General features: G+C 38.3%; 1 protein-coding gene across 16 annotated transcripts in view; it reads left to right on the top strand.

The window, feature by feature from the left end:
• LOC103154531 (voltage-dependent N-type calcium channel subunit alpha-1B) overlaps window positions 1-24,957 on the top strand; it is a 122,011-nt gene that overhangs the window by 74,425 nt on the left and 22,629 nt on the right. For 5 of the 16 annotated variants that reach the window (XM_016662792.1, XM_016662786.1, XM_016662794.1 and 2 more), the window contains 16 exons: window positions 2,093-2,656; window positions 2,863-3,068; window positions 4,428-4,566; window positions 6,408-6,537; window positions 7,011-7,070; window positions 8,215-8,321; window positions 9,545-9,556; window positions 11,064-11,084; window positions 13,975-14,071; window positions 15,983-16,143; window positions 16,232-16,369; window positions 18,630-18,831; window positions 19,496-19,660; window positions 20,744-20,854; window positions 23,032-23,115; window positions 23,522-23,524. In XM_016662792.1, the coding sequence (XP_016518278.1) occupies window positions 2,093-2,656; window positions 2,863-3,068; window positions 4,428-4,566; window positions 6,408-6,537; window positions 7,011-7,070; window positions 8,215-8,321; window positions 9,545-9,556; window positions 11,064-11,084; window positions 13,975-14,071; window positions 15,983-16,143; window positions 16,232-16,369; window positions 18,630-18,831; window positions 19,496-19,660; window positions 20,744-20,854; window positions 23,032-23,115; window positions 23,522-23,524 (2,200 nt within the window). Of the gene's footprint in view, window positions 1-481; window positions 530-2,092; window positions 2,657-2,862; window positions 3,069-4,427; window positions 4,567-6,407; window positions 6,538-7,010; window positions 7,071-8,214; window positions 8,322-9,544; window positions 9,557-11,063; window positions 11,085-13,974; window positions 14,072-15,982; window positions 16,144-16,231; window positions 16,370-18,629; window positions 18,832-19,495; window positions 19,661-20,743; window positions 20,855-23,031; window positions 23,116-23,521; window positions 23,525-24,957 lie in introns of all 16 variants that reach the window. The other 11 variants (XM_016662796.1, XM_016662795.1, XM_016662790.1 and 8 more) reach the window with 5 other exon arrangements.

The raw sequence follows: 24,957 nt of genomic DNA, 5'->3' as shown, positions 1-24,957 counted from the left end.
CTTGAAACTGTTGCTGCGTCAGTTACTCAGAACGCCGTTGCTAGGTAACCAGAGTTGGGGAGGGGGGGGACTTGAAACTGCTTCTCACCTAGCAGGTCGTTGCTAGGCAACCAAAGAGCGAGTGAGTCTGTTGATTCCAGCAACTTTGTTTAGCAAAAGTCTTTCCTCTGCATACATCTCCCCAAAATACTATATTCCATAGATTGAATATTGAATATTAGGCATATTATATATTGCTATTGGTTTGTCGTCCAGCCTTATTCTAATTATTGACACAAATCTGTAAAAAAGGCTTAAATTTGTTTATAAAATAAAAATATTTGTACAGGTTCTCCTATAGTTTTATGCGTTATTTCTTATAAATGACCGCTCCAGTCCTGTCAGTGTCGTTGTCCAGTGCAGCCGTACCAAAGCTCCCTGTCTGTGTGTGTTTGACCTGTCTGTCTGGTTCCTGTCTTTTCTCTGTCTGTGTGTCTTTTAGGAGTTATACAGTCTACTGCTCCCCCACTCGACATATCTTGAAATACAGGTGACCATATAGACAACGGTTCCATGTACAGTCATGCCTTACAGACAGTCTGGACTGCTAACATAGTTTAAATCATCTGATTTTTCTTGCCTCTTGTTTTCTTGGAGGAAAAATGCATGTATGCAAATTGTTTATTTTTCTCATCAAACATCATGTAACAGATCTTTTACATGAAATATCTCTCCAATGAATGTTGTTAAAAATTAAGCACAACCTTATTTCTTCCATTACATGTAGGGGTGAAAGCAGCAGACGTGCTGCTCATCGAATGCATGTCATTTATCCTCAGCAGATACAATCACCTCCATAAGCAGGAGTTTTATCAGGCCATCTTGTAACTCCTGTTACACGGCTTACTGAAAATGGATCCTGGAGGTTCCTTCCAAAACAACATGGGACCCAACATGGATCCCTGAGGTACACCACAGCAAACAGGAAAATCCTGCACAAATAAACCATGACAGAACTGACTCAACAGTGAAAAGAAAAAATCATAAAGCAGCCTAAGAGTCTCATAAGACTCTTCACAAAAGAACAGTAAGGCTGAACAACGTATCATGATACGTTTCATATCAGCCAATGTCGATAATTATTGATTAGTTTTGCGCTAAATATCTAAAATGTTACCAAACTGTGGCCATGACCTCTCCTGTTTTATCCAGTTTTCTCTCCACATCGTTTTTTATTTTTAAGCAGTTAAAAAAAGAGGCACATTGTGGAAACTGGACGTCTTTTATGGGAAATGTAAAATATTCCAGAGTCAGATTTTAGGCTGTCCAACAGCAGAGGTTTGTCTCAAACTGGGTCATCAATGGGTCAATGATACCAAACGCAGGACCATCAAGTTAATCAGCTACAGTATTATGGGATGGACTTAGTTTTTACCACTTACATTAAGAACATCAGTAAAATCCGACCTGAGGACATTTTACTAAACTGGAAGTGAGATTATAAACCAAGGTGACAGATTTACTGTTTTTCCGTTATTCAGCTGGAACTCACTGGGATCCATATATCAGACCATTAGGCTGCGTTCACACAGCAGGTCTTTTCATTCAATTCCCATTTTATTTTTTTGTGTGGTAGTTCATATTGATAATACATTGCTCCCACAAGTCAGAACTGGAAGTGATCGGCCATCTTGGTAGGGAAACGCAGCGTAAAGCATAGACTATAATAATGATAACTGACCATTATGATACTTATTTTGTTAGCCTTAGTTAGCTACAATAGCCTGTATTTCATTAGTTTTAGTTAAGTACATTAACTTCGGTTCAGACTGGTGTGAAAAAGCCAGATTCAGGTTTTCCTGCTGTGTGAACGTAGCCTTAGCGTTAGCCTTAGCGTTAGCGCTCTCTTAGCTACATCTAATCAGTGAAAATGTTTCTTCATTTTCCTCTTCATGTGATCGTTTAACTCGCCATCCATCGACCTAAATCTGCTGATTCTGCACTTCCAGACGCTTCTCTGGGAATGTGTCAGCCTCAGATGTCATGGCTCCGGCCCATCAGAACTCACCAGAACCTGAGATTTACTCACCGTGTTTTGGTTGGATGCTTGCAGCAAGGAGCAGCAGCGTTCTGCTAAGAGCATGTCGGTGTGGGAGCAGCGGACCAACCAGCTGAGGAAGCACAACATGAAGACGAGCACCGAGGCGCTGTTCAACGAGCTGGACCCGGACGAGCGCCTCGCCGCCTCCAGCGCCCTCCACCTGCACCCCGACATGAAGACGCACACCGACCGGCCGCTTGTTCTGGAGGACAAGAACGGCGACCAGACCCGAGCCGGTGCATCGGAGGAGGCGACCGGGCCCGGCGTCCGGGACAGCTTCCACTCCAGGAGGCGCCACCACCACCGGGACCGGAACGGGGACGGCGGCGACGGCCAGGCGGTCCGGCGCCACAGCCACCACGGCCGCAGCAGGGAGCACAACGCCGACGCCGCCCAGGACAGGGAGAGGCTCCGCCCACAAAACGGGTCACCGGAGGAGGAGCGAGGCCATCGGCACCACTGCTCCCGCCGCACGCCGAAGGAAGGAAACGGGCCGCTGACGAACGGAGCGCAAGACGACGGGAAAGGGAGAGGAGACAACGGAGAGAAGAAGCTGCGCTCCTCACGCATCCAGAGGCGAGTCCAGACGATTAAGAGGAGAAATACTTCATAATAAAATTACTCCAAGTAAAAGAAACCAAGTAACTAGTTACTATCCAACTCCACTGATGTCATAATTAAATCTGATCTTCTGACACACTAAATTGAACCAAAGAAGAAGAGTTTAGGTTAGAAGTTTCTTCAGCTCATTTACATTTAGGTTAATTTCACTGCTTTCCCAGGGACAGACAGGCAGACACGGAGGACGACAGCCTCGCTGGGAGTCCGTTGCAGCTGAAGCGAAGCAGCCTGACGCCGAGTGAGAAACAGGAAGATGCCGACAACCAGAAGAACTCGACCAGAGCCAGCCAGGCCGCCCTGAACAGCAACGCCATCCACATCCCCGTCACCATCACCGCGCCGCCCGGAGAAACCACCATCATTCCCAGTGAGGGCACAACCTCTCAAAAAACAAAACATATTCAGTAAAAAATGATCCTGTGACTTTTTCTCAACAGAAAAAAAGAAAAATTGTGCTCAAGTGAGGTTTTAGATACATTATCTCTTAAATGATTGATTAGCTGTAAGCTGACTTAAAATAGCTGTTCTGTTGACTTAGCATAGGTGCTAACTAAAATTTCAGTAGCCGTTAGCGAAACACTTAGTCACCATTAGCTAGTATCTGAGAAGTTCTTAGTTTGACTGTGACTAGCTATTAGCTTTATTCCTAAGAGCTGATATTTTACTTTTACCACAAGTGCCAGTTAGCTTGGTAGCTATTAGCTTGACTTTAAGCATCAGTTAGCTTTACATTAAGTAGCTGTTTGATTTACTGTTCACTTGACTTGATGTAGCTGTTAGCTAGATTTTCAGTGGCCATTAGTTGGACTCTGAACCGTTAGCTAGAATCTGGGTAGCTTTTAGCTTGATTCAGGGTAGCTATTAGCGTTGCTGTCAGTTTTAAGTAGAGTTCACATTTACTATAAGCAGCAGTAAATCTGGCTCTTCCTAGGCTTAGCAGTCAAAAGTCAACTAGTCAAGCCAAGTCCTGACTCGCTAAGTAAACAACTTCTCAAGTTATTAGCTTGACATTTGGCAGGACTTAGCTCAACTCTGACCTGCTGTTGATTTGACTATAAGAAAATGTTAGCATGACTCTTTGCAGCTGTAAGATTGACTAAGTTGCTAACCATTTGACTCAGTACAGTTGTTAGATTTTAAGTTGCTGTTAGCAAGCAGTTATGTTCAAGTTAGTTTTATTTTTGTTATAATTAGCAGTTAGCTTGACTTTGAGCTGGTAATGGGTTGACTTACAGTAAGCGTTAGCTTCACTCGATGTAGGCGTTAGCTTGGCTTTCAGTAACCGCTGGTTTAACTTCTGTTAGCTAGAATCTGTGTAGCTGTTAGCTCAATCCAGGGTAGCCGCTAGCTTTAATCTTAAGAACCGCCAGCTTAGCTTTGAGCAGCTTTAACCATATGTAGTGGTTTTCTTCTAGCTGTAAGCTTGGCTCTAAGTTTTGGTTCTTAGCAACTGTTAGCTCGATTCAGTAGCCGTTAGCTACGAGAACTTGGAGTTTGTGAACTTATGTTACCTCAGACACACAGCAGTGAATGAATTCTGAAATTAATAATGTTTTTATTGTTCTTTGGTCTTTAGCCTCCAGATCTGTGTGAATCATGGATCCTCTAATGAGGAACAAATGAAGCAAATCCTACGATAACCTACAGCTGGCATTTCTCTATTGTTGTTTTGTCTTTATGTTGCTGTAAATGAGTGATATTTATACTCTCTGTTGCTTTGCACCAGTGAACAGCATCGATTGTGGGAACTTCCAGCTCAGCGAGGAGAAGAAGGACCTGGAAGAGGAGGAGGAGGAGGAGGCCGCTAACGGGCCGCGGCAGATTCTTCCCTACAGCTCCATGTTCGTCTTCGGACAAACAAACCCGTAGGTTCCAACACTGAACATGCAGAAATACTTTCAGTACATTTCAGACATCTAATACAACTAAAGCAACAAATAACCAAATAAAATAAAAACCTTATCCTTTCTTTTGTTTTGAATATTACTGGCTTAGAGTTGAGATAAAATAGTTTGGATATATTTATTTTTAAAATCAGCATTTTTGACGGCAGATCTTGGTTCCTGTATCTTTCATGTATCAGATTTATTTCTTACTGATGCTTTTATTTCTTCGTCGCTACCAACATTTAGGTAGCAACGAGTAAACATGACAAAAACCGACAGGATTAAACATAAAGTATGAATTTATGTGCATTATATCTAGAAAAAATATAAAAGGACAGGTTAAAATCAATTTTTTATATTAAAGATGTTGCAAAAGCAGTAAAACATACAACAAATCCAACATGTAAGCAAACAGCTACAGATAATACAACATGAACAACTGAAGAGAAAAATCCTGAGGAAAACAAAGAGCAGCTGAACCAGCAGTTCTGACGATGTTTGTCCTGTTTTTACGGTATTCCTGGAAGCAGATGCTGCTTATTTCAACACCATTTTTCCTAATTATGCTCCGACTCTGGGAACAGGCGTCTGCCGTTTGCAGCCCCCACTGTTTGTGGTATTTACAAATACAGATAAAAGAGCGGCAGAGCAGAAATCTGTGCTTTAAAACCTGTGGGACGTTGGGGACAAACCGGCAGGGCGATTTAACAGCAGCAGGCTCTGAACAGTGAGATGCATAATTTCCACATCCAGTAATACAACTGGGAGCACATTGGTAAACAGTATCCGACCTGTACAGATGCATAAAGAGGCAGAAAGTGAGAATCAGAATAGATTCATAAAAATTAAACCTAATTTCAGATGCAACTGTCTGATCATGTTACTAATAAAGATTTATATCAGGTTCTTGTTTTGATTTTATGAAATTAGAAATATATCAGTAACATTTAGTTTCAGTATTAAACAAATTTTAGTTTTTATAAATTGAATGGAACAACAATAAAGACTAACGATTATGTCATCTGCATAAAAATGAAATGTTGCTGTTGGAAACTATCCAAAAGATTATTTATGAATAGAGTGAAGAGTAGGGGTCCTAAAATGGAGCCCTGAGGGACTCCTCTGGACGTCACAATAATAATTAACAGGCCAATATTTTAATCTGCACCAAACAAACCTGACACCATGTTAATGTCACAATCAGTTCAATAAAAATGTGTCTAAAGTTATATTAGGAAAAAAATATCAAATCAACAAAAAGCAACAACAAAGAACAGAGAAAACAGAAAAAGTCAAAAGCTAAGCAACTAAAATCTACAAACTAACAGTAAAATAGCTACAAAACAAAAAACACAACAGTCAAAAGCTACAACAGAATATTTAAAAACTACAACACAACAACAAAAAGTACAAAACAGAAGCATTAAGTAACACAAAAGGAAAAGTCACAACAGTCAAAACGTTTTGCTAAAATGGAAGCTATGCTAGCAGGTTTATCATAACTTACTTTTATTTCAGCACAACTTCCTCTGTTGCTTTTCCATTTATTTGGCCCTTCTGGACCACCGTAGTTCATAATCCACAACTATCCAGCGCATCTGAATTAAAAACAGTTCTGTAAAGAAAACTGGACCAGAATAATGACTTTAGACAGAAAGTAAAGACTTTCTACCAGAGACGTTTGAAGTCGGTTATTTGCTGGTCCGCGGTGGGTCGGGCTGGTCCGGACGGTTCTGTTCCCTAAACCAGGCCAGAACCATAGACTGAAGTGTGTGTGTGGCTGGCAGCTCCTCTCAGTTCCTGTGCGGTTGGTGTTGCAGGGTGCGGCGCCTGTGTCACTACGTGGTCAACCTGCGCTACTTTGAGATGTGCATCCTGATTGTCATCACCATGAGCAGCATCACGCTGGCCGCCGAGGACCCGGTGGAGGCCAACGCCGACCGCAACATCGTGAGTCAGAGATAAACATCTGGGGCGACCAGTATTTGCATGAAAATGTGCGCGGTGATGCGAGCGAATGCATAAATATCTCCACTCCAGCTGATTCATTCGGACTCCACTGTCAAGGGAAGGAAAAGCAAAACTAAGACGCTTTGCTAAAGTGTAGTAGGTGCAGCCGTGTGGCCTGGACTCACCGTGCCGCTGAAACAAAGACGGAGTGGCACACATCCAGTTCAGTCAACCCTTGATTCCCTCGTGTGACACGCGAGCCGCGTTGGGAACAGATGCATGCAGACAAGTGGCCTGAGCTCCTCCCGTCTGACAGACAAGCACAGCTAATTAGCATTTCAGTCAGGGCCACAGAGGCAAACCGAGGTGGAGGTGTGTGTTCGTGTTTGGTGTGTTTGAGAAGAAGAGTGCAGAGCAAACAGAGAGCTGGCAGGATGGAGGGAAACCTTCTGAAATGTTTACTGTGCTTTCAGGCTCTGAAGTACCTGGACTATGTCTTTACTGGAGTCTTCACGTTTGAGATGGTGATAAAGGTGAGAAGGGCTGAAGGAGTAATAACTGTTAATAAACACGTTAAGCGGCGTCCACAAACCTCAGTTTATTTGAATGGAGTTTTATTTGATTATTGTAGAACGAATCCAAACATTTTTACCCTAAAAACCTTAAATAGAATCCAGATAAAAAAATAAATTAAAATGGTGTTAAGGCTGGACGTTATGGATGAAAAACGTATCACATGTAAGTGTTTCATATCAGTCGATATCGATCATTATTGATATTTTTTTGTTTTGAATATCTGACATATTAAATTTTATCCAATTTTCTCTTCACAGCGTTATTTTTTATTTTTAAGCAGTTTTGAGGCGCAGTGGGGAAACTTGAAACTGTTGCTGTTGCAGTTACTCACATGGTTGTTGCTAGGCAACCCAGCAGGTCGTTGCTAGGCAACCAAAGAGTGAGAGAGTCAGTTGATTCCACCAACCTCGCCTAGCTGGTCATGAGAAGTTAAGCTTATATTTTAGTTAAATATAAGCTCAATATAATATATTTGATCATGTTTTTATAAAATATTAGTAAAAATAATTTATTTAAATCTTATTTCTGATGCTCATTTTCTGATTGGCTGTTTAGGAAACAAGAAACTAAAAAGTTTCTGACAAGAAAAAGACCAAAGAACTGCTGCAAAAACAAAATAAGAACAGAAATAAACTAAACATTTTATGTGATTAATACCAAATATTACATATATATATATTCCTCTAATCAAGAGAGGATTGTGATGAAAAATGTGTATTATCTGGTAATAATGTCATAATATCTGATAAAAATAAATTTCCACAGCAGACAGTATGAAGCAGCATTTATAATAAATGAATGTAATAATTATTGAATGGTGAATGAAAACCTTCATGTTTTTTACTTATTGTGTAGATATGTGGGTTTGCTAATGGGGTCAAAGGTTAATGCTCTCTGGGGAGCCCCGGTCCTATCAGACGGATCATCTATACGATTAATCATTGATTTATTGTTCAGCCCTGAATGGAGTTTTGATCCAACAGCAGGTTAAAGTGTTTTTACCTTTCTGTTGTTTTCTCTCATTTTTACTCTATTATTATTTTTTTACATAATGCCCTTGCTTGTCGTTGTTTCCTCGTGGTGTTTGACCTCTGACCCCAGATGATCGACCTGGGCCTGCTCCTCCACCCCGGCTCGTACTTCCGTGACCTTTGGAACATCCTGGACTTCATCGTGGTCAGCGGCGCCCTGGTGGCCTTCGCCTGCTCGTAAGTCGTTTCATCACTTCCTGTTTGATGCTTTGAATTCACTGAAACGGTTTTAGCTGCTCTGTTAGGGTAACCCTAACCCCTCACCTGGAGGCTGTTGGTCAGATTTGCTCTTTTCTGCTCTGCATCCAGATGAAGGTCAGAGGGACTTTATGGCTCTTTTAAAGCTTCGTTTGCCAGATAATTGCAGCTTTGCAGTCAATCCCCAACACAATGTCGGATAATTGCTTCACAGTTTTGCACAGACATTTTGCAGAAGTAAAAGGTCCATTTGTCTGGACATTTATTGGGAGACCATGAAAAGGAAAAGTAATTAATCATAAAATTGCCTTTTTTTCTGTCTTAAACTGGAAAATCTGAACTTTGATTGAAGATAATATATTCAGTTGGGAAATTCACCGATGGAACCGTTTAAAATACTTATAATCTATAAATCACTGAATAAATTAGAAATAAAACACATTAAAATCTGCTGTTGTTCCAGACTTTTAAATTTCCCTTAACTGGATAATTGATTAAAATCTGATATTACAGAATTTAATGTTTATTTCTTTATGATGTAAATTCATTTGAACTGCAATACAAATAAACTGAAGTGCTTTTCTCTTGTTGGTGTGTAAAGGGTTAACAGCAGATTTCACTGTGAAAACACAAAATCTTACCAAGTATTTTTGTCTGGTTTCTAGAGAAAATATCTTACTACGCTTTCAGATTATTTTCTTTATTACATCAGAAAATGTTTTAAGTGAAATAATCTGTCAGTGGAACCTTTTCTCTTTCATTAGGGATTTAAAACAAGCAGAAAATGAACTTATAAGTTAGTTTTGTCTCATATGAAGGGTAATAAGACACTTAAATTAGGAACTACACTAAAAACACTTGGTAAGATTTTGTTTTTGTCATTTCTTTTGCTTAAAATCTTTTATTTTCTGAGCGTTTCCCCTCCTGAATGCATGAACTCAGGTTAAACTTTGATTTTTTCCAGTTTATATCAGTTCTCTGTAAAACTAAACCTTAAAGTTTTTTGTCTTTTTCACTCGCAGTGAAGCACATCGTTGTGTACGAACAACTAAAAGCTTAATTTCTGAGATATTACGAGGCGTATCAGTAAATTTCTGCTCTGTGACGTTTCCCCTGGTTTTTCTGTCTTATTGCTGCTGCTCTGTTGCTGCTCTGCCACTTTGTCCTCTTCTGTCTTCGTCTCCTGCTCGCCTCGCTCTCAGGAGCCTCATGGGGTAACACGGCCTGCTCTTTCTCTCCGTCTGTGTCCCTCCCTTCACGTCCATCAGCCCCGTGTCGCTCCAGTTTACAGCCTTCGTCTCGCAGCTAAACGTCTCCAGCAAATGTCACATTTTGTCATTATCATCAGTCATGATTGAACAAACTGGCATTTACTCTGTTTTCCTTACATAAGCTCAGGTTGTGTAACTGTAACTACCTGCTTTAAGATCCTCTGGCGAATCGATGGTTTAAGATTCGACCAAAATATTGTGAGAGTGATTTGAATCTGCTTCAGTCCACGACTTCCACACATCTGGGAATAATCTATTTAAACTGCTAATAAACATCTATTTAAACTGCTAATAAACATCTATTTAAACTGATAATAAACATCTATTTAAACTGATAATAAACATCTATTTAAACTGATAATAAACATCTATTTAAACTGATAATGAACAGAGTGAATGTTGTTCGACCCAAACTCACATTTTTACCAGATTTTCATTGTTTTCTAGTTTTTCACAGATTAGTGAGATTATTTTCTGTTTTTCCGCTCGTCTCCTGCTCAGTTTGGTTCATCATTTTGTCTCTCCTACATCAGTCACATGGAGCCGTCAGATTGACTGCGTTCACATTGCAAGGGTTAAATGTTCCCATCAGTCCTGACAGCAGAGACGTCAGCAGGTCCAGGTTCTCCAGGCTCATCAGCTTTTATCCGTCAGTATTTAAACTCTGAGAAATGGAGAGTTTCCCCCAAATATTCCTCAGAAAAATACTGGAAAAAATGAAAACATTTTCTTTAGATCAGTGTTGAACTCTGTGAATAATAAACTTAAAAATCCTGAAGAATGTTTTATTTACTTTCCCTTTTTTCTGATGGTTTTTTCAACTGGAAAACACTTAATAAAAATAATTGATTTACATTTGATTAAAAATGATCACTCTAATCATTAACAGTCATTACTGTGACTGGGTTCTTATGGATGAACCCAAACTCAACATGTTTTCATGTAAATATTTTTCTATTCAAATCAGCCAGATTTGTGTTTTATTGTTGTTTTTAGCTGTTATCCCTCCAACATGGAGGATGAATCTGATTGGAGGTTTCTGCTTCCTTAGAGAGTCACACCGTCTGCATGAAGCTGGAAAAGGCTCTAAAAAGAAATGAGAGACGATAAAAGTAATGAAAATGAAGATTTAATGCCCTTGCAATGTGAAATGATCATCATCATCATCATCATCATCATCAGTGTCTTTTATTCAACCTTGGCTTATAAATTTGATTTACTCTCAATGCAGTTCTTCAATTTAGAGTTTATTAAACCTGTCTGTTGCTTTTTCTGTAATTCTTCTGAGTTTAATTTCAACAAGCGCTCTTCTTTAGCGTCTTTTCAGTCTGTAGGGTTAAATAAAGTCTTCATGTCTGTTTAATCTGTGCTTTAAGTGTTTGCTGAGCTCTTTCTATGCTGGTGATTTCTCTGTGCTGTCTGCCTGCTTATCGTTTCTTTTCCTCATCAGATCACAACAAAGTGTGGCCAGGTGGGAACTGCCCCTATTTTCACCCAATCCCATTTTGAAAGCATATTTCCTGGAAAACATTCCCAACATTCCCATTCCCAACCTGCTAACAGTCCTGAAGGTTCCTGTATTGAGACCAAACCTCAACCTGCAAAACATCTCAACCTTACCAAGAACCTTTGCTCTAATTTCTGCTGTAAATGTCTTGGTACACTTGAAATATGCCATAGATTTTCACCAAGATGTATAGTTTGTTTTAAATCAGTAATTTATCAATATTTATTAAAGATTACTAGTTCTACTGGCAGATTATTCCACTTATAATAAGACAGTTTTGCCATTTATTAATCTCAGATTTCTGACTTTTTTCCTCATGATTTTGACTTAATCTGAGTTAAGTAAAAATTAATTCTGACTTAATTAACTCAGTTCCTGCTTTTATTGCATAATTTTCATTTTAATCTGATAATTTAATTTAAGGCTAGGTTGGTGCAATCAACTGACTCACTCGCTCTTTGGTTGCCTAGCAACGCCCTGCTGAGTAACTGACAGCAGCAGTTTCAAGTTTCCCCACTGCGCTTCATAACTGCTTAAAAATAAAAAATAACAAAACTTCTGATACTTAAAACAAAAAACTTATCAATAATTATTGATATTGACAGGTATGGAACGATTGTCGTCCAGTGATAGTTTTAATTCAAGTGTGCTGAGGTAACTCCAGGAGAAACTAAACAGAAGTCCTTGGTAATATTCTGTGTTTTTGCTCGTTTTTATCCTCCTGAGCCAATATTGACAAACTAAAGTTATGGAGACAATATTGGGAACGCCATGAAATAGATTTCAGAAGCTGAATCTGCTGTGAACAGTGTTCCTTTAAATCAGTCTGATCCATCAGCGCTGGTCTTTATCCAGCTCTAAACTCCTAAAATCACAGTTGAAGAAGATTTATCAGGTCAACTGAAGGAGATTAAAGCCTTTTACCCCTTTAACAGAGAGCCAGCCTCTTATTCTACTTAAACAGGCCGTAGACGGCCTTATATTTTACTAGAAATACACAAATTCATGACTATTTTTTAGAAATAAAGCTTTAAAGAGCAGTTTTTGTTTCAAATTGCTTCAGATTTTGATTTCAGTTTGTATTTAACCAAAAAAATACAACAGCATAGTAGAAAACCTTTATTTGATTTTCTCTCCAAGCAGCCAAACGTTCTTCTGATCCTCTGAAATGCTCTAAATCTGCAGTTCTCCATTCATTTTGATGGCATTTTTTGGTTTGGCTGCTTTTTCACTCGATGTCTGTCGACTATCTTATTCTTTATATTGTAAAATAAAATGTTGAGCTCTTAAAAATGAGATAAAGTGGAGAAGGAGCCTGAAAACCTGCAGCATCTTCAGCCTGTGAAATCTATTCGACTGTCCGACCATTTAAACACGGGAACAGAAACCACAGAGACGGCATGATGCATGACAGCTGCATGACGTTTTACTGTAAAACTCCCAAAGTCACAATGTTTGGAGTTTAGCACTTTTTACCAAAAAACAAACTCAGGTTTAACGTTGTTTTATATGGAAATGACTAAAACTTGTTTTTCTCTTTTTTAATGGTAGTCATGGTAAAAAAGGATGAAAATCTAAATATACTGAATTTTTGTTGGTTTTCTGGTGAGCAGATGCTAACACGTTAGCGCTCCTTAGGGCTGGATTCAGTCAAGCATATAAAATAAAGGCAGCATCTGCTCTGATATTCCTTATATTTAGAGATGTACATTTTTATTGCATGTTTGTCTTTGCAAACACTGATAAACATTCAGTGTTTGATAGTTGCTCAGTGTCTATTTCCCTTTTCTATGGAAGTCTGTTTCCTGTGTTTCTATGCTGCATTTTGGTTACTACATATTTATAATACAAACAATTTGATTTCCATCAATTAAGTGGAAAAAACTCCCACAGTGTTTGACTCGTGTTCCAGATTGTTCCAAATAATTACTTCATGTCCTCGGCCCTCTGCTATGGAAGAAGATTAGTGCCACAATAAACAGAATTTTTTTTTCTCAGTTTTTACTGAAATCTCAGAATTATTATTTTTTTATCTGAATTCTGACTTTAATCTCATGATTTTGACAATAATCTCAGAAAATATTTTGTCAGAAATTCGACTTTAATCATACAATTCAGATGTTAACTGCAAACTTTTGACCTTTTTAGATATAAATTTCAGAATTCTAACTTTTTTCTTCAGAATTTTGACTTTCTTTCTGTGAATTTTGAGGGTTTTTTTTTTCTCATATTCCAATTTTAATTGCAAGATTTTTTACTTTTCCTCATAAGTCAAAATTATGAGGAAAGACTTTATTAGCAAAAGTCTAACATAAATGTGAGAATTCTGACGTTAATGTCAGATTTCTGACATTTTTAATTAGAATTATGACTATTCTTTCATAATTCCGATTTCAGTCTCAGAATTCTGACTTTTTCTCCCAGAAATTTATCTTTTTTCCTCATAATTTCAACTTTTTAATGTTTTGAATTTTGAAGTTAGTCTCAAAATTTTGACTTTTTTTTCTGAACCTATGCTTCTTCTTTTCTCCTGAATTCTGCCTCGCTTTAATTTTACAAATCCATCTTAAAATCTGAGAAAAAACTTTGTTTGTTTTGTCATTGACCATAACCTTTTCCATAATCTTGTGGTAAAATCAATGTAAGTAATAGAAAAGAAGGATGAAGCATAACAGAGGAGCAAAGAATAGACACAATTGTAACTTCGTACAGTTAGATAATCCACCAAACTGCATGTTCTCCACTAACCGAATGCTAACAGCTCTGACCAGTTTACCTGCTGAACTGGAGAAAGTTTAAACTAGAGTGGATCGCAGCGTTTCTCCCAGACTAACGGCGTTTTCACTCCTCACAGAGGAACGAAGGGGAAAGACATCAACACCATCAAATCCCTGCGTGTGCTGCGAGTTCTGCGACCTCTGAAGACCATCAAGCGGCTGCCGAAGCTGAAGGTACAGCGATGCAGCCTGAAAAAGTCTGACTTTCACAGGAAAACTCTGAGCATTTGGTTCTGGACAGATTCACATGGAGACCTGAGGCGAGTTAAAGCTCCGCGGTTCTGTAGGAAGACGATCAAATAACCCATTAAAACCATTAGTTTCATTTTTATACAACAAAAATAATTTTAAGGATTTCTAAAAAATAAAGCTGTTACTGAGTTTCATCCAAGTAAAACAGCCATTCACTGCAAAAACAAAAACATTTTTGGTTTGGTTTTTAGAACCGATATTTTACTACACTTTAAATAAGGTGAAACTAAAATAAGTAATTTTTCAGCAAAATATAAGATCTTGTTTAATTCAATAATTCCTTAATATTGATAAGAAATTACTAATTTGTTTTCTCATAATTTGGACTTTAATACCAAAAGTTAATCTTAGAATTTTGGCTTCTTTTTTTCAGAATTTCAGTATTTTTTCTGAATTCTCATTTTAATCTTACAATTTCAAATTTTATTCATACAAATAAAATGTCTAGCTAGCTAACTTTTCTAATATTAATGGCTAAAGTCTAACAAAAATTTTAAAATTCTGACTTTCTTCCTTCCAAATTTGGATGTTTCTTTTTTCTCTCAGAAATTAATATTTTCTTTTTTTTTTTTTTTTTAATACGTTACTACTGGCAGAAACAACGAAGAAGACAACAGGAAGTAGAGGATAATTTTGTTTTTTCAGTGTAGTATCACTAAAATGTCTTAAGACTTTATCTGTAATGTTTAATTGAAAATTTCTCTCCAAATATTTTATGAATTAAGTATTTCTCAACCAATCAGGCTAAAGTTTGGCCAACGTCAATCAACAGCAGCAGCACAGAAAGACGATTTTTAACAAGACAAGCCTTTATTTTCTCCAGATGGATAAATGACAGTCTCCCTTTGCTGATCGTCCCAAAGCAAAGCCTCTCAGAGGAGTGATAGAAGTGAAGGAGTGAGACAGATGGGTGTTGGCAGCCAGCCGGCCGTCTCCATCTCTCTGCGGAGGCTTGGACGGAGCGCTGCTGGTGGAGGAGAGGAAGAATATGCTCCTGATGAACATCACTCATGCAGCAGCAGGTTCATTGGTTGGATTGCATGTCAGGACAGATCAACAAAACTCTTCATCCTGAATGCAGACATGATGGTGGAGCAGACAGACAGAAATCTGAAAGAGGAAAACACAGGAACACAAACCTTCCTGTTCCCAGTGTGAACTCTAGTGATTGTTAGCCAGCTATCTAGAGAGATGTCTAGCTAGCTAACTTTTTATCTGTCCAACCAACCAACCAACCAACCAACCAACCAACTACCTACCTACTTAGCTAGCTAGTCATATAGTTAATATAAGTTAGCTAGTTATCTAGCTAATCTAAATTAACTAGCTAGTTAATCCCTGTTGGCTATCTAGTTAGCTAATTTATCTTTGCTATCTTGTATCGTATGACTGTTGGGATTGTCTCTGAATAACTATCATCTAAAAAGTATATTTTATTATATACTGATTGGGTTGAGAGATAACACATTGGTTTGTGTACAAAATAAGGTAAGTATATTATAGTAATACTTATTCGAGTTAATAAATCTTATTTGTCGCAGAAGGGCAAATTAAAGCCACAGTGAAGCAACATAAACACAATCACTGAAAACCGAACAATTAAAAAAAACATATTAAAACTGAAAGAGATTCTGTCTTTAAATAGGAAATGATGTAAGAGTACAACATCTTGGTATTTTTATATCTCAATAAAACATGAAAGTTTCTCGCTATAACTAGATGTTCCTGAATCTCTGTTAGCTCTGTTAGCTAAACTCTTGTGTAGCATCCTGCTAGCGTTGTGCTGCTGCTCGCTCATTCCTGACTGCCTGTTTTTGTCTGTGTCGTTTTCAGGCTGTGTTCGACTGTGTTGTGAACTCTCTGAAGAACGTCCTGAACATCCTCATCGTCTACATCCTCTTCATGTTCATCTTTGCTGTTATCGCTGTTCAGCTCTTCAAAGGCAAATTCTTCTACTGCACCGACGAGTCCAAAGGTCTGGAGAAAGACTGCAGGTACAGTTAGCAGAACACATCCCCCCACAGCTACCTGTTGATTTACTTGTGTTATTTAGTTTCTGTTATCCGCTCTCCTTCCTTGCAGAGGTCAGTTTCTGGAGTACGATCCTAAGGAAGTGACGGCTCAGCCCAGAGAGTGGAAGAAGTACGAGTTTCACTACGATAATGTTCTCTGGGCTTTCCTGACGCTGTTCACCGTCTCCACCGGAGAGGGCTGGCCACTGTAAGTCATTAAAACATGTTACTAAAGAGGACCTACTAATCAAAAATTCACATTTTACATGTTTTTGTTCCTTCATTTGGGTCTCCAAAGCTTCTAAGAACATCCCAAGTGTTTAAAAAAAATAAAAAATTCCCAGAGTTTTTGGCATTAACTTCGTGTATTTTGGTGTCTGTTAAATGGGTCGTTTCAAAAACCTCCGGAATGTAACCTCACAAATCAGCAGGCACTCCCTGTTACCTAGCAACCCCAGCAGAGTTTCGTTCATTGCCTAGCAACCCCAGCAGAGTTCCGCTCATTGCTTAGCAACCCCAGCAAGAATTCCGCTCATTGCCTAGCAACCCCAGTGGAATTCCAGGACGTTTGGTCAGATGGGTTTACCAAAAAATAAACCCATCTGACCAAAGATGGTCAGATCTTTGGTCTGACCATCTTTGGTCAGACCAAAGATTAAATACATTTAAAATACATTTTAAAATACATTTTAAATGTATTTTAAAATACATTTTAAAATACATTTAAAATGTATTTTAAAATGTATTTTAAAATACATTTTAATGTATTTTAAAATACATTAAAATACATTAATGTATTTTAATGGGATTTTATGTGGTAGACCAACACAAAATAATGACATCTATCTAATCTAGTAAATAATTAAAGGACCTTTGGTCAGATGAGATCTAAATTAAAGTTTGACCTACAAACAAAATGCAACGTGAGGCAGAAAACTGACACGTGACAAAAATGTCTGTTTCTCCATCTTCTTATCTGCTGTTCCTGTTATAAGAGCTTCACAAGCAGCAGGTAATTATACAGCAGCTTATGGGAAACGAGCAGATCATGATAAAAACAGAAAAGATTCCTGTAGAAGCTGCTAAATACTCGCAGGAGGAGGATTGGAGCCCACGCCGCCTCTCTGCAGACACCTGTAATCTGAGAATAATGAGTCAGATCATTTTGTTTTACACACTAAAGTCCTGCAGAAACCTCTGATCCAAGCGGCTTTACGTTGAATCATTCAAGTATTTTGGTTTAGTTTCTGGTGCAAATGTCTTAGTTTGCTTTAAATAAGACAAAACTAACTTCAACTTTTCAACAAGAAATAGGAGCTTGTTTAACATCAATAATCTCTTAATATTGATGGAAAAGTTCTAGTTCCAAAGCAGGTTATTTCAATTATAGCAAGATATTTTCCCCATGTGGTAAGTGAAATAATTTGCCAGAGGAACTAGCAGTTTTTCATCAATATTAAGAAATTATTTACTTAAAACAAGCTCCTGTTTCTTGTTGAAAAGTTAATTGTTAGTCTTCTTCTGATTTCAAGTGTACCAACATATTTGCATTAGAAACTAGACAAAAATACTTGGTAAGATTTTGTGTTTTTTGTGTGAAGATTTGTTTCCACCTTTGTTGGCTGTTTTATTTACAGCAGTTGCGTTTCCATACACTTTAAAATTACACAAATTGAAATCACAAAAATAAATATGATTAATGAAATCACTCCAATTTAGAAAAAACTCATGTTTATGCAGTGTTTTTTTTTCAGCTGCATCAGAATTATTTTTTTCACAAAACTGCACGGGGAACACTTTTTCTCATTACTGAGTCACATGATCAATAACAGGATGTTACTACTGGCAGAAATGACAAAGAAGACAACAGGAAGTAGCTGGAGGATGATGGTGCTGCTTATTTTTAATGAGTTATCACATGAACAAACTTATTCACATGTGATTTGTATTTAATTTCTTATTTAATGGAAACACCACAACTGGAAAATTATATTTTTTTCAACATTAGTGGAATATCAACAACATTTTGCATCCATTTGTATTAAAAATACAGCTAATGTCTGTTCTTTAAGTTGTATTCCTGGAGCACATGGATGACTCATGGAAATAAAAATATAACAAAACCTTTGAAAACAACGTCCAAAAGAAAACTTGGAAAGAGTTTCAGAGAGCCAGAAAAACCACTTTAGAAGATAAGAAAATAATTTGCTCTGATCTATTTCTACAAATACGCTCTTTGGTGGGCGGTTATATATTTAGTGACAAAGGCAGATGATTATCTCAGTGCTGCGTTTCCAGCATTTCATTTTCATCGTCTCACCAGATTAAAGTTATTGGAGTATATCGGGCAGAGCTGAGTAAAAGCTGAAGGAAGCAGAGCAGAGGAAGCGTTTTAATCTCTACAAATGCGTCGTAACAAAGTGTTTTATCTCTGAGTGTTTGATAATCTCCAGAGTTTCTCTTTCCAGGGTCCTGAAGCACTCTGTGGACGCCACGTACGAAGACCAGGGCCCCAGCCCGGGCTTCCGCATGGAGACGTCCATCTTCTACGTGGTCTACTTTGTGGTGTTTCCGTTCTTCTTCGTCAACATTTTTGTAGCTCTGATCATCATCACCTTCCAGGAGCAGGGAGACAAAGCGATGTCAGAGTGCAGCCTGGAGAAGAACGAGGTGAAGCTCCTGGCTTTATCTGCCAAAACTACAGTTTATTTCTACAAAATGGCTGACAGAAGACGCCGTTAAAATGAGAACAGGAATTCTTTCTATTTACATTCTTCACTTATGCTAAGAGTAGAGCTAGTATTTCGGTTAGCAGTGTAGAATTTTAGCTAACTTTTTTAGCTTCCTCCAGATTAATTTCTCTGAAGTGATAATTTACTTGGTTGTTTTATAAACTTTCAGCTTAATAAAGTTCAACATGTGTTTTTTTTATTGCCTCCTTACATTCTCCACATGTGATGTGGTGAAACAAGTTACACTTGTTCTGTACCCAGAATGCAATGCTGCTGCTACAGTAAAATGAGCAATTAGCAAAATCAGCAACGGATTTAGCAATACTAACAGCTACATTATAATATCTGAAGTGACACTCTACAGCTAGGTGTGCAATAACATGTTTGACCCTGTTGAAGTTAATACTATATACATGAAAGTAGCGCTTTATCGTTAGCAGAACAAATGTCGATGACTGATGCTTTAGTGCTAGCAAAGCTAGCTAACTTTTTAGTTAGCAGTGCCCGCAGTGTCAACTGACGTTGACTTTAAAAATCTCCAAACGTTTTTTTCCACCAGAGAATATTTCCACACAGTCAGTTGTTGCTTGTCTTCCCCACAGAGGGCCTGTATCGACTTCGCCATCAACGCCAGGCCGCTAACACGATACATGCCGGATAACAAGCAGTCCTTCCAGTACAAGATGTGGAAGTTCGTGGTGTCGTCACCTTTCGAGTACGCCATCATGACTTTAATCGCCCTCAACACCGTCGTCCTGATGATGAAGGTCAAATCTCACTCTTGGAAACTTATTTTTTTTTAAACCTCAGGCTTGCATCTAATATGTTAAGGAGGAAGTTTGTCTAAAAACAACTTGTTATTCCCGTGCTTCTGTATTGCCTTGATCAGGCGGTAGAACAACTCCGTTCACTAAATGAAACCTGGAGATGTTGGTATTATTAATGCAGTGCGCCTCAGCAAAGGGGAAAAAATAACGCAGAAAAAAAACCAAAACAATAAAACCACTTTTTTTTACTCTCCATGTCGGCTATGCTACAAGCAGACTCGTTGCCGTAGTAACTGACAACAACGCTACTTTATGTTTCAGGATTCAACACCAAAAAACAATTACAAACAAAGAACAGAACATTCAGTCTGTCATAGTTTAATGTTTTTATCATTAAACTGTGACTTTTATTCTGTGATTATTAATAAGTGATCACAGTTGTGGATTAGCTTCCACTGCTATTAGCTAAGCTAACACTGCGGTGGTTGGTTAGCTAATTTAAACCGCTGCTCTACTGATGATGTGTCAGAGTTGGTGTTTAGGTCAACACACCAAATTCCACAGCACATCTACATGTTATGGTTGTCATAGTCAAGCTAGCATAACTTACATACTTGCCTCTCCCTTGCTATTTTTTCTTAATTAAAACTTTTTCCTGACTTTGTTATCTAGTCATCGTAGTGTTGACAATTAGTAGCAAAGCACTGTGTCCCTTTTTCTTTTACATTTCAAATGTACATTTAAGATTTAGCGCGTTATGTTAACAGCTACAACCAGCTAGCCACTGCCAGCTAGCAGCTTTTTGTCCTCTAGCAGGAAGATGGGGGTGTGACATCATGCTGCTCCAGCCGACCCAACACAACAGAACCATTTAGTATAATGGTAGAGCTTCATGTCGTAATCATCACACGCAGCCCACACAGATATTTTAGAGGGTTAAAGTGTAACTGAGGCATTTTCACCAAACATAAAGCTTGTAATGTGAGTAATCGAATGGCTGCCAGCTGCATTTCCTCCTTCAGGTTCAGATTGTTATGCAGTCTGCTGTAATATTCAGATCCTGTTTCCTCTTTTTGTCCTCAGTTCTACGGAGCTCCAATGGTGTACGAGTCTATGCTGAAATACCTCAACATCGTCTTCACTGGTCTCTTCACACTAGAGTGCATCCTCAAGATTATTGCTTTCAATCCACTGGTGAGCTGTTGAAGATAATCTTCTGCACTCTAAACTCTCGCTCTCTGTTCCGGGGTTTTTATGTTGAGGAGTAATGTGGTGCTGAGACTGAATGACGGCGTATTATGGTCACTGTAGGGGAAAAAAAATATTAATCCCAGATATTTTCTAGAGTTTGAACATTTTTGGGGTTCCAGTTGAACACACCATAAGGAGCTAACTGTTAGCTCAACTATGACTAACTTGTTAACTATGTTGTGATTATTGGTTAGCCTATTCTGATTATGGTCAGCTGTTAGCTTTTAGCTTGACTACAAGTAACTGTTTTAGGGCTGTAACGACTCCTAGAATGATTCCACAACCGTGATTATTAAAATTCCTTGAGGCGGTTGCTGTGGGGACAAACACAACCCACATAAGGAGGCCTTAGTCCTCGACGTGGCTGACGCAGGTTCGATTCCCGGCCTGGTGATCGTTGCTGCATGTCCTCCCTCTCTCTCAATACCCTACCTTCCTTTCAAATAAAGGCCACTAGAGCCTTAAAGCAATTCTTTAAGACAAAATATCTGCCTCAAACCTTTGTTAAATTGTGTTTTATTAATTAACACGCCGTGTTCGGCCGGGTGATTATTTGTGTTTCGCAACGCTCTCACTTGTGCCTATGAGTGGTAGCAGCATAGCATCCTATTTTCATGTTCAGACTGGGGGAATTTAATCGATTGATGTCTAGCTTTAGTTTTTATTGTTTGACTTGCTCTAGACTCAACTCTGGATAATAATTAGCTTTAGCCTTCTGTAGCTTTTAGCTTGACTTTGTTAAACGTCCAGCTTTGTACTGCCTCTGTTTTTAAGATGGAGCAATAAAAGGTTTCTTTACATGTGCAATGATCAATACTGTTAAAATGTCAATATCCAATGCAACCCAGACTGCATAAGATGCTGAAATTGTTTTTCATTTTCAGTTCAGGAATGAACTTTGAGGAAGGAGCATAAATCTTCTCTTGACATGAAGCCGCCTGGTCTGCAGTGACGCGTTTCACCTGCAGCTCAGTTCCATTTACAAGGCCCATTTATTAAATAGCTTTTCTCACACACCATTTACCTCCACCTGTTTAGCTGCTAAGCTCACATCTGCCTTTTTTAAATGCTTTGCTGCTGTAGCGGCTCAAAGAAAACAGCTGTGGGTTCCTGGCAGAAACCTGGCCTCAGGCTCCCGAAGACGGACCCGTCTGACGGTGTTCAGGGTCCAGACAGAACCTCATGATTTATGTTCTGTCAGTATGTGGTCAGTTTGTGTAAATGTTTATTTCTTGAAACAATCAGATTAATCTGATTATTCAAATAATCGTCACTTAATTTAATAACCGATTAATCGTTATCTGGAGTATACAGACCAGTTTCTGTTGCAGTTTTGAGTCTAATAAGTTTATCTTCATGCTTAAATAGTCAAAATTACACACAGAGGCTCAAATGCACACATACATCCCCACTAATATGTAATTAAATGTTCCCTATGGCATTGTACCTCAATCATATTGTTTTGTAGCTATCAGCAAGTTTCTGGTATCAATCTGCAGAATATTTGACCACCAGGCTTTAGAAAATCTGTAATGTTTACTTAAGTTGGTTGGACAAAATCCAGATTTCAGCTAAAGTCCACAAATATTCAATTATATTCATGGCTGAAACGATTAATCATGATTAATCGATTATTGAAATAATCGTCAACTAATTTAGTAATTGATGAATTGTTAAATATATTATACAGACTTCTAAAAAGAGGTAATTTGGTCAATAAAACTAAATATTCAGAGCAGTAATTAACCCAAAATTGTACAAAAATACAGTTTCTATTTAAATCAAAAATACTTTTGTATTTAAAACTCCTAGTTGCATATTTTAATCTCACCCGGTTCAGATTTACTTAATTAATACCTCAGTATAGCATTCTAGGCAATAAAATGTTTATTTTTTTATTTAAAAAAATGAATTAGATTGTTTATTTGCATCTTTTAATATATTTCTAACAGTGTATAAAAATTCTTGGTTAATCGATTAATCGTCAGAATAATCGATTAATCAATTAGTAGAAGAATTGTTACTTGTTTGTGTTTTTGATCCTCACAGCATCTAATTTGTGTTTTCCAGAGAATTGATAATGATATGAATGTCTGTATTTTTGTGCCACTTTGTTTCAGAACTACCTGAAGGAACCCTGGAACGTGTTTGACTTTGTGACGGTGATTGGGAGCATCACAGACATTTTGTTCACAGAGATAAATGTAAGACCTGCAGCCACTTTGTGCAGCGTCGCATATCCTCTGCATCCAACAGACGACTAACAAACTTTGGTGTAAAGTCACATTAAATCAATGTAGTAATGTAAAAAAAAGATCAAATTAGCCTTTTTGTGGTGGTTTTATTATTTTGCTCAACACAATAAATTTGATTTCCTGTTTAACAGGATTACCTACAACTTTGCAGAGATTTAATAAAAATGGGCTTTCCATTGTTTGTCCACCCTCAGAGCAGCAGTAGAGGCCATGCTTTGTCTTATTCTCGTCATCTCAGTCCTTAAATCAGTTTGATTGAGAAACATTCAAATCTTCATAATTAGAACATGGCTCCAATGAAAAAATGCACAAATATTACAAATATAATCAGATGTATCTGATTTGGAGGACTGAGACGGTGCCGATGTGGTTTCCCGTGAGTCAACAGCCGCTGTGTTTCTTCCTCTTGAGGACATCAGTCTTCTTTTCTGTCTCCTTTCTGGCTTCTTCTCTTATTTCTGTTTGGCTGTTTCCATCATCTGCTGTGTCTGCTGGTGCCTCACTCTGTCACATCTGACACCTCTAGACGGTAAGTGGCTTTTCTTGTCGCCTGCTGGTTCTTCTTCTTCTTTTTTTGTTTCAGTTTCACCGGCAGTGTGTGCGCCGTTCAGTCTCAGTTTAAAGCGTCGGCTGTTTCTCTGACATGACGTGATATGAGAGAAAAGATAAACCGAGAGCTTCAGCTGGAACCAGTCTGTCTGGAGCACTTACAGACCGAATGTCGAACAAGAAAATAGAAAATGTACACTGAGTCCATCTTTAGAAGGATAACATTTAAGGATTCTGGCTGAAAACAGGGCTGAATTTAGAAGATAGAGGGCCCCGAGACTGGAGACGGAGTTGGTGCCCTTTTCCCCCCCAAAAAACGAAAAAACATATTTTAATCATGCAAATTACAGAACATTAACAGGTAGGCCTGAACATCGACAGGTATGAATTATTGGATGGTTTAAAACAGGTTTTCTCACACTGTAGGCGCCCTCTAGTGGTCCAATGCTTGTAAACAACCGTTTATTTGTCGTGACGTGAGCTCACAGTGCTAGCTTGCTAAAAGATTGTGTTTTAAAATATTTACAACCAAGTGGCTTAAGACCGGGTCACTCAGAAGAAAAACTGAAGAAAGAAAACATCAGGAATACTTTTATAGTCAGAGGAATTCATGTCTCTCATTTGTTGAATGTTTTAGTTTCTCAGGCTGAGCTGCTGAACTTTTGCTGCTAGAAGACTGTTAGGATTCATAGCACGATCTGGGTCTGTGATATTACAGTGATGAAACGGTGAGCAGCGCTAACTGTCTGCATCTTAACACCTAAAATGAAATTATTATTTACTCAGGTTTTGTTTTTTTGGGCTGCCAAAGCAACTCAAGTTTCTTTTGTCATGGTTGTAAATTACCAACACCCCCGAAATGTCATGAAATTTAGGATTTTGTCTGGGAATCTTTTTGACACCACCTGGATGAGCTGCCAATTCACTTTGGAGTGATTTTGGTACATTTTGAGAAGGTTCTCCACTGTTAATTGAACCAAGTGACGCCTGCAGAGCTTTAGATGTTCTGGTATCTGTTATTACCTCCTGGATGGGTCGCTGATTCACTTTTGGAGTAATTTTGGTGGACGGCCATCCCTGTGTAGGTTCTCCACTGTTTATTGAGTCTATTAAGCTCTGCAGAGCTTCAGATGATGTTCTGGAAACTTTTCTGACCTTCTGGATGAGTTGCTAATGCGCTTTTGGAGTAATTTTGGTAGATCGGTGAAGGTTCCTGTTTGAGGCTGTCTTCATTTATCTCCT

This window comes from Poecilia formosa, unplaced genomic scaffold (assembly GCF_000485575.1).
Source record: "Poecilia formosa unplaced genomic scaffold, Poecilia_formosa-5.1.2 Scaffold390, whole genome shotgun sequence".
Lineage (NCBI taxonomy): Eukaryota > Metazoa > Chordata > Actinopteri > Cyprinodontiformes > Poeciliidae > Poecilia > Poecilia formosa.
This window is presented reverse-complemented; position numbering and strand designations above follow the sequence as displayed.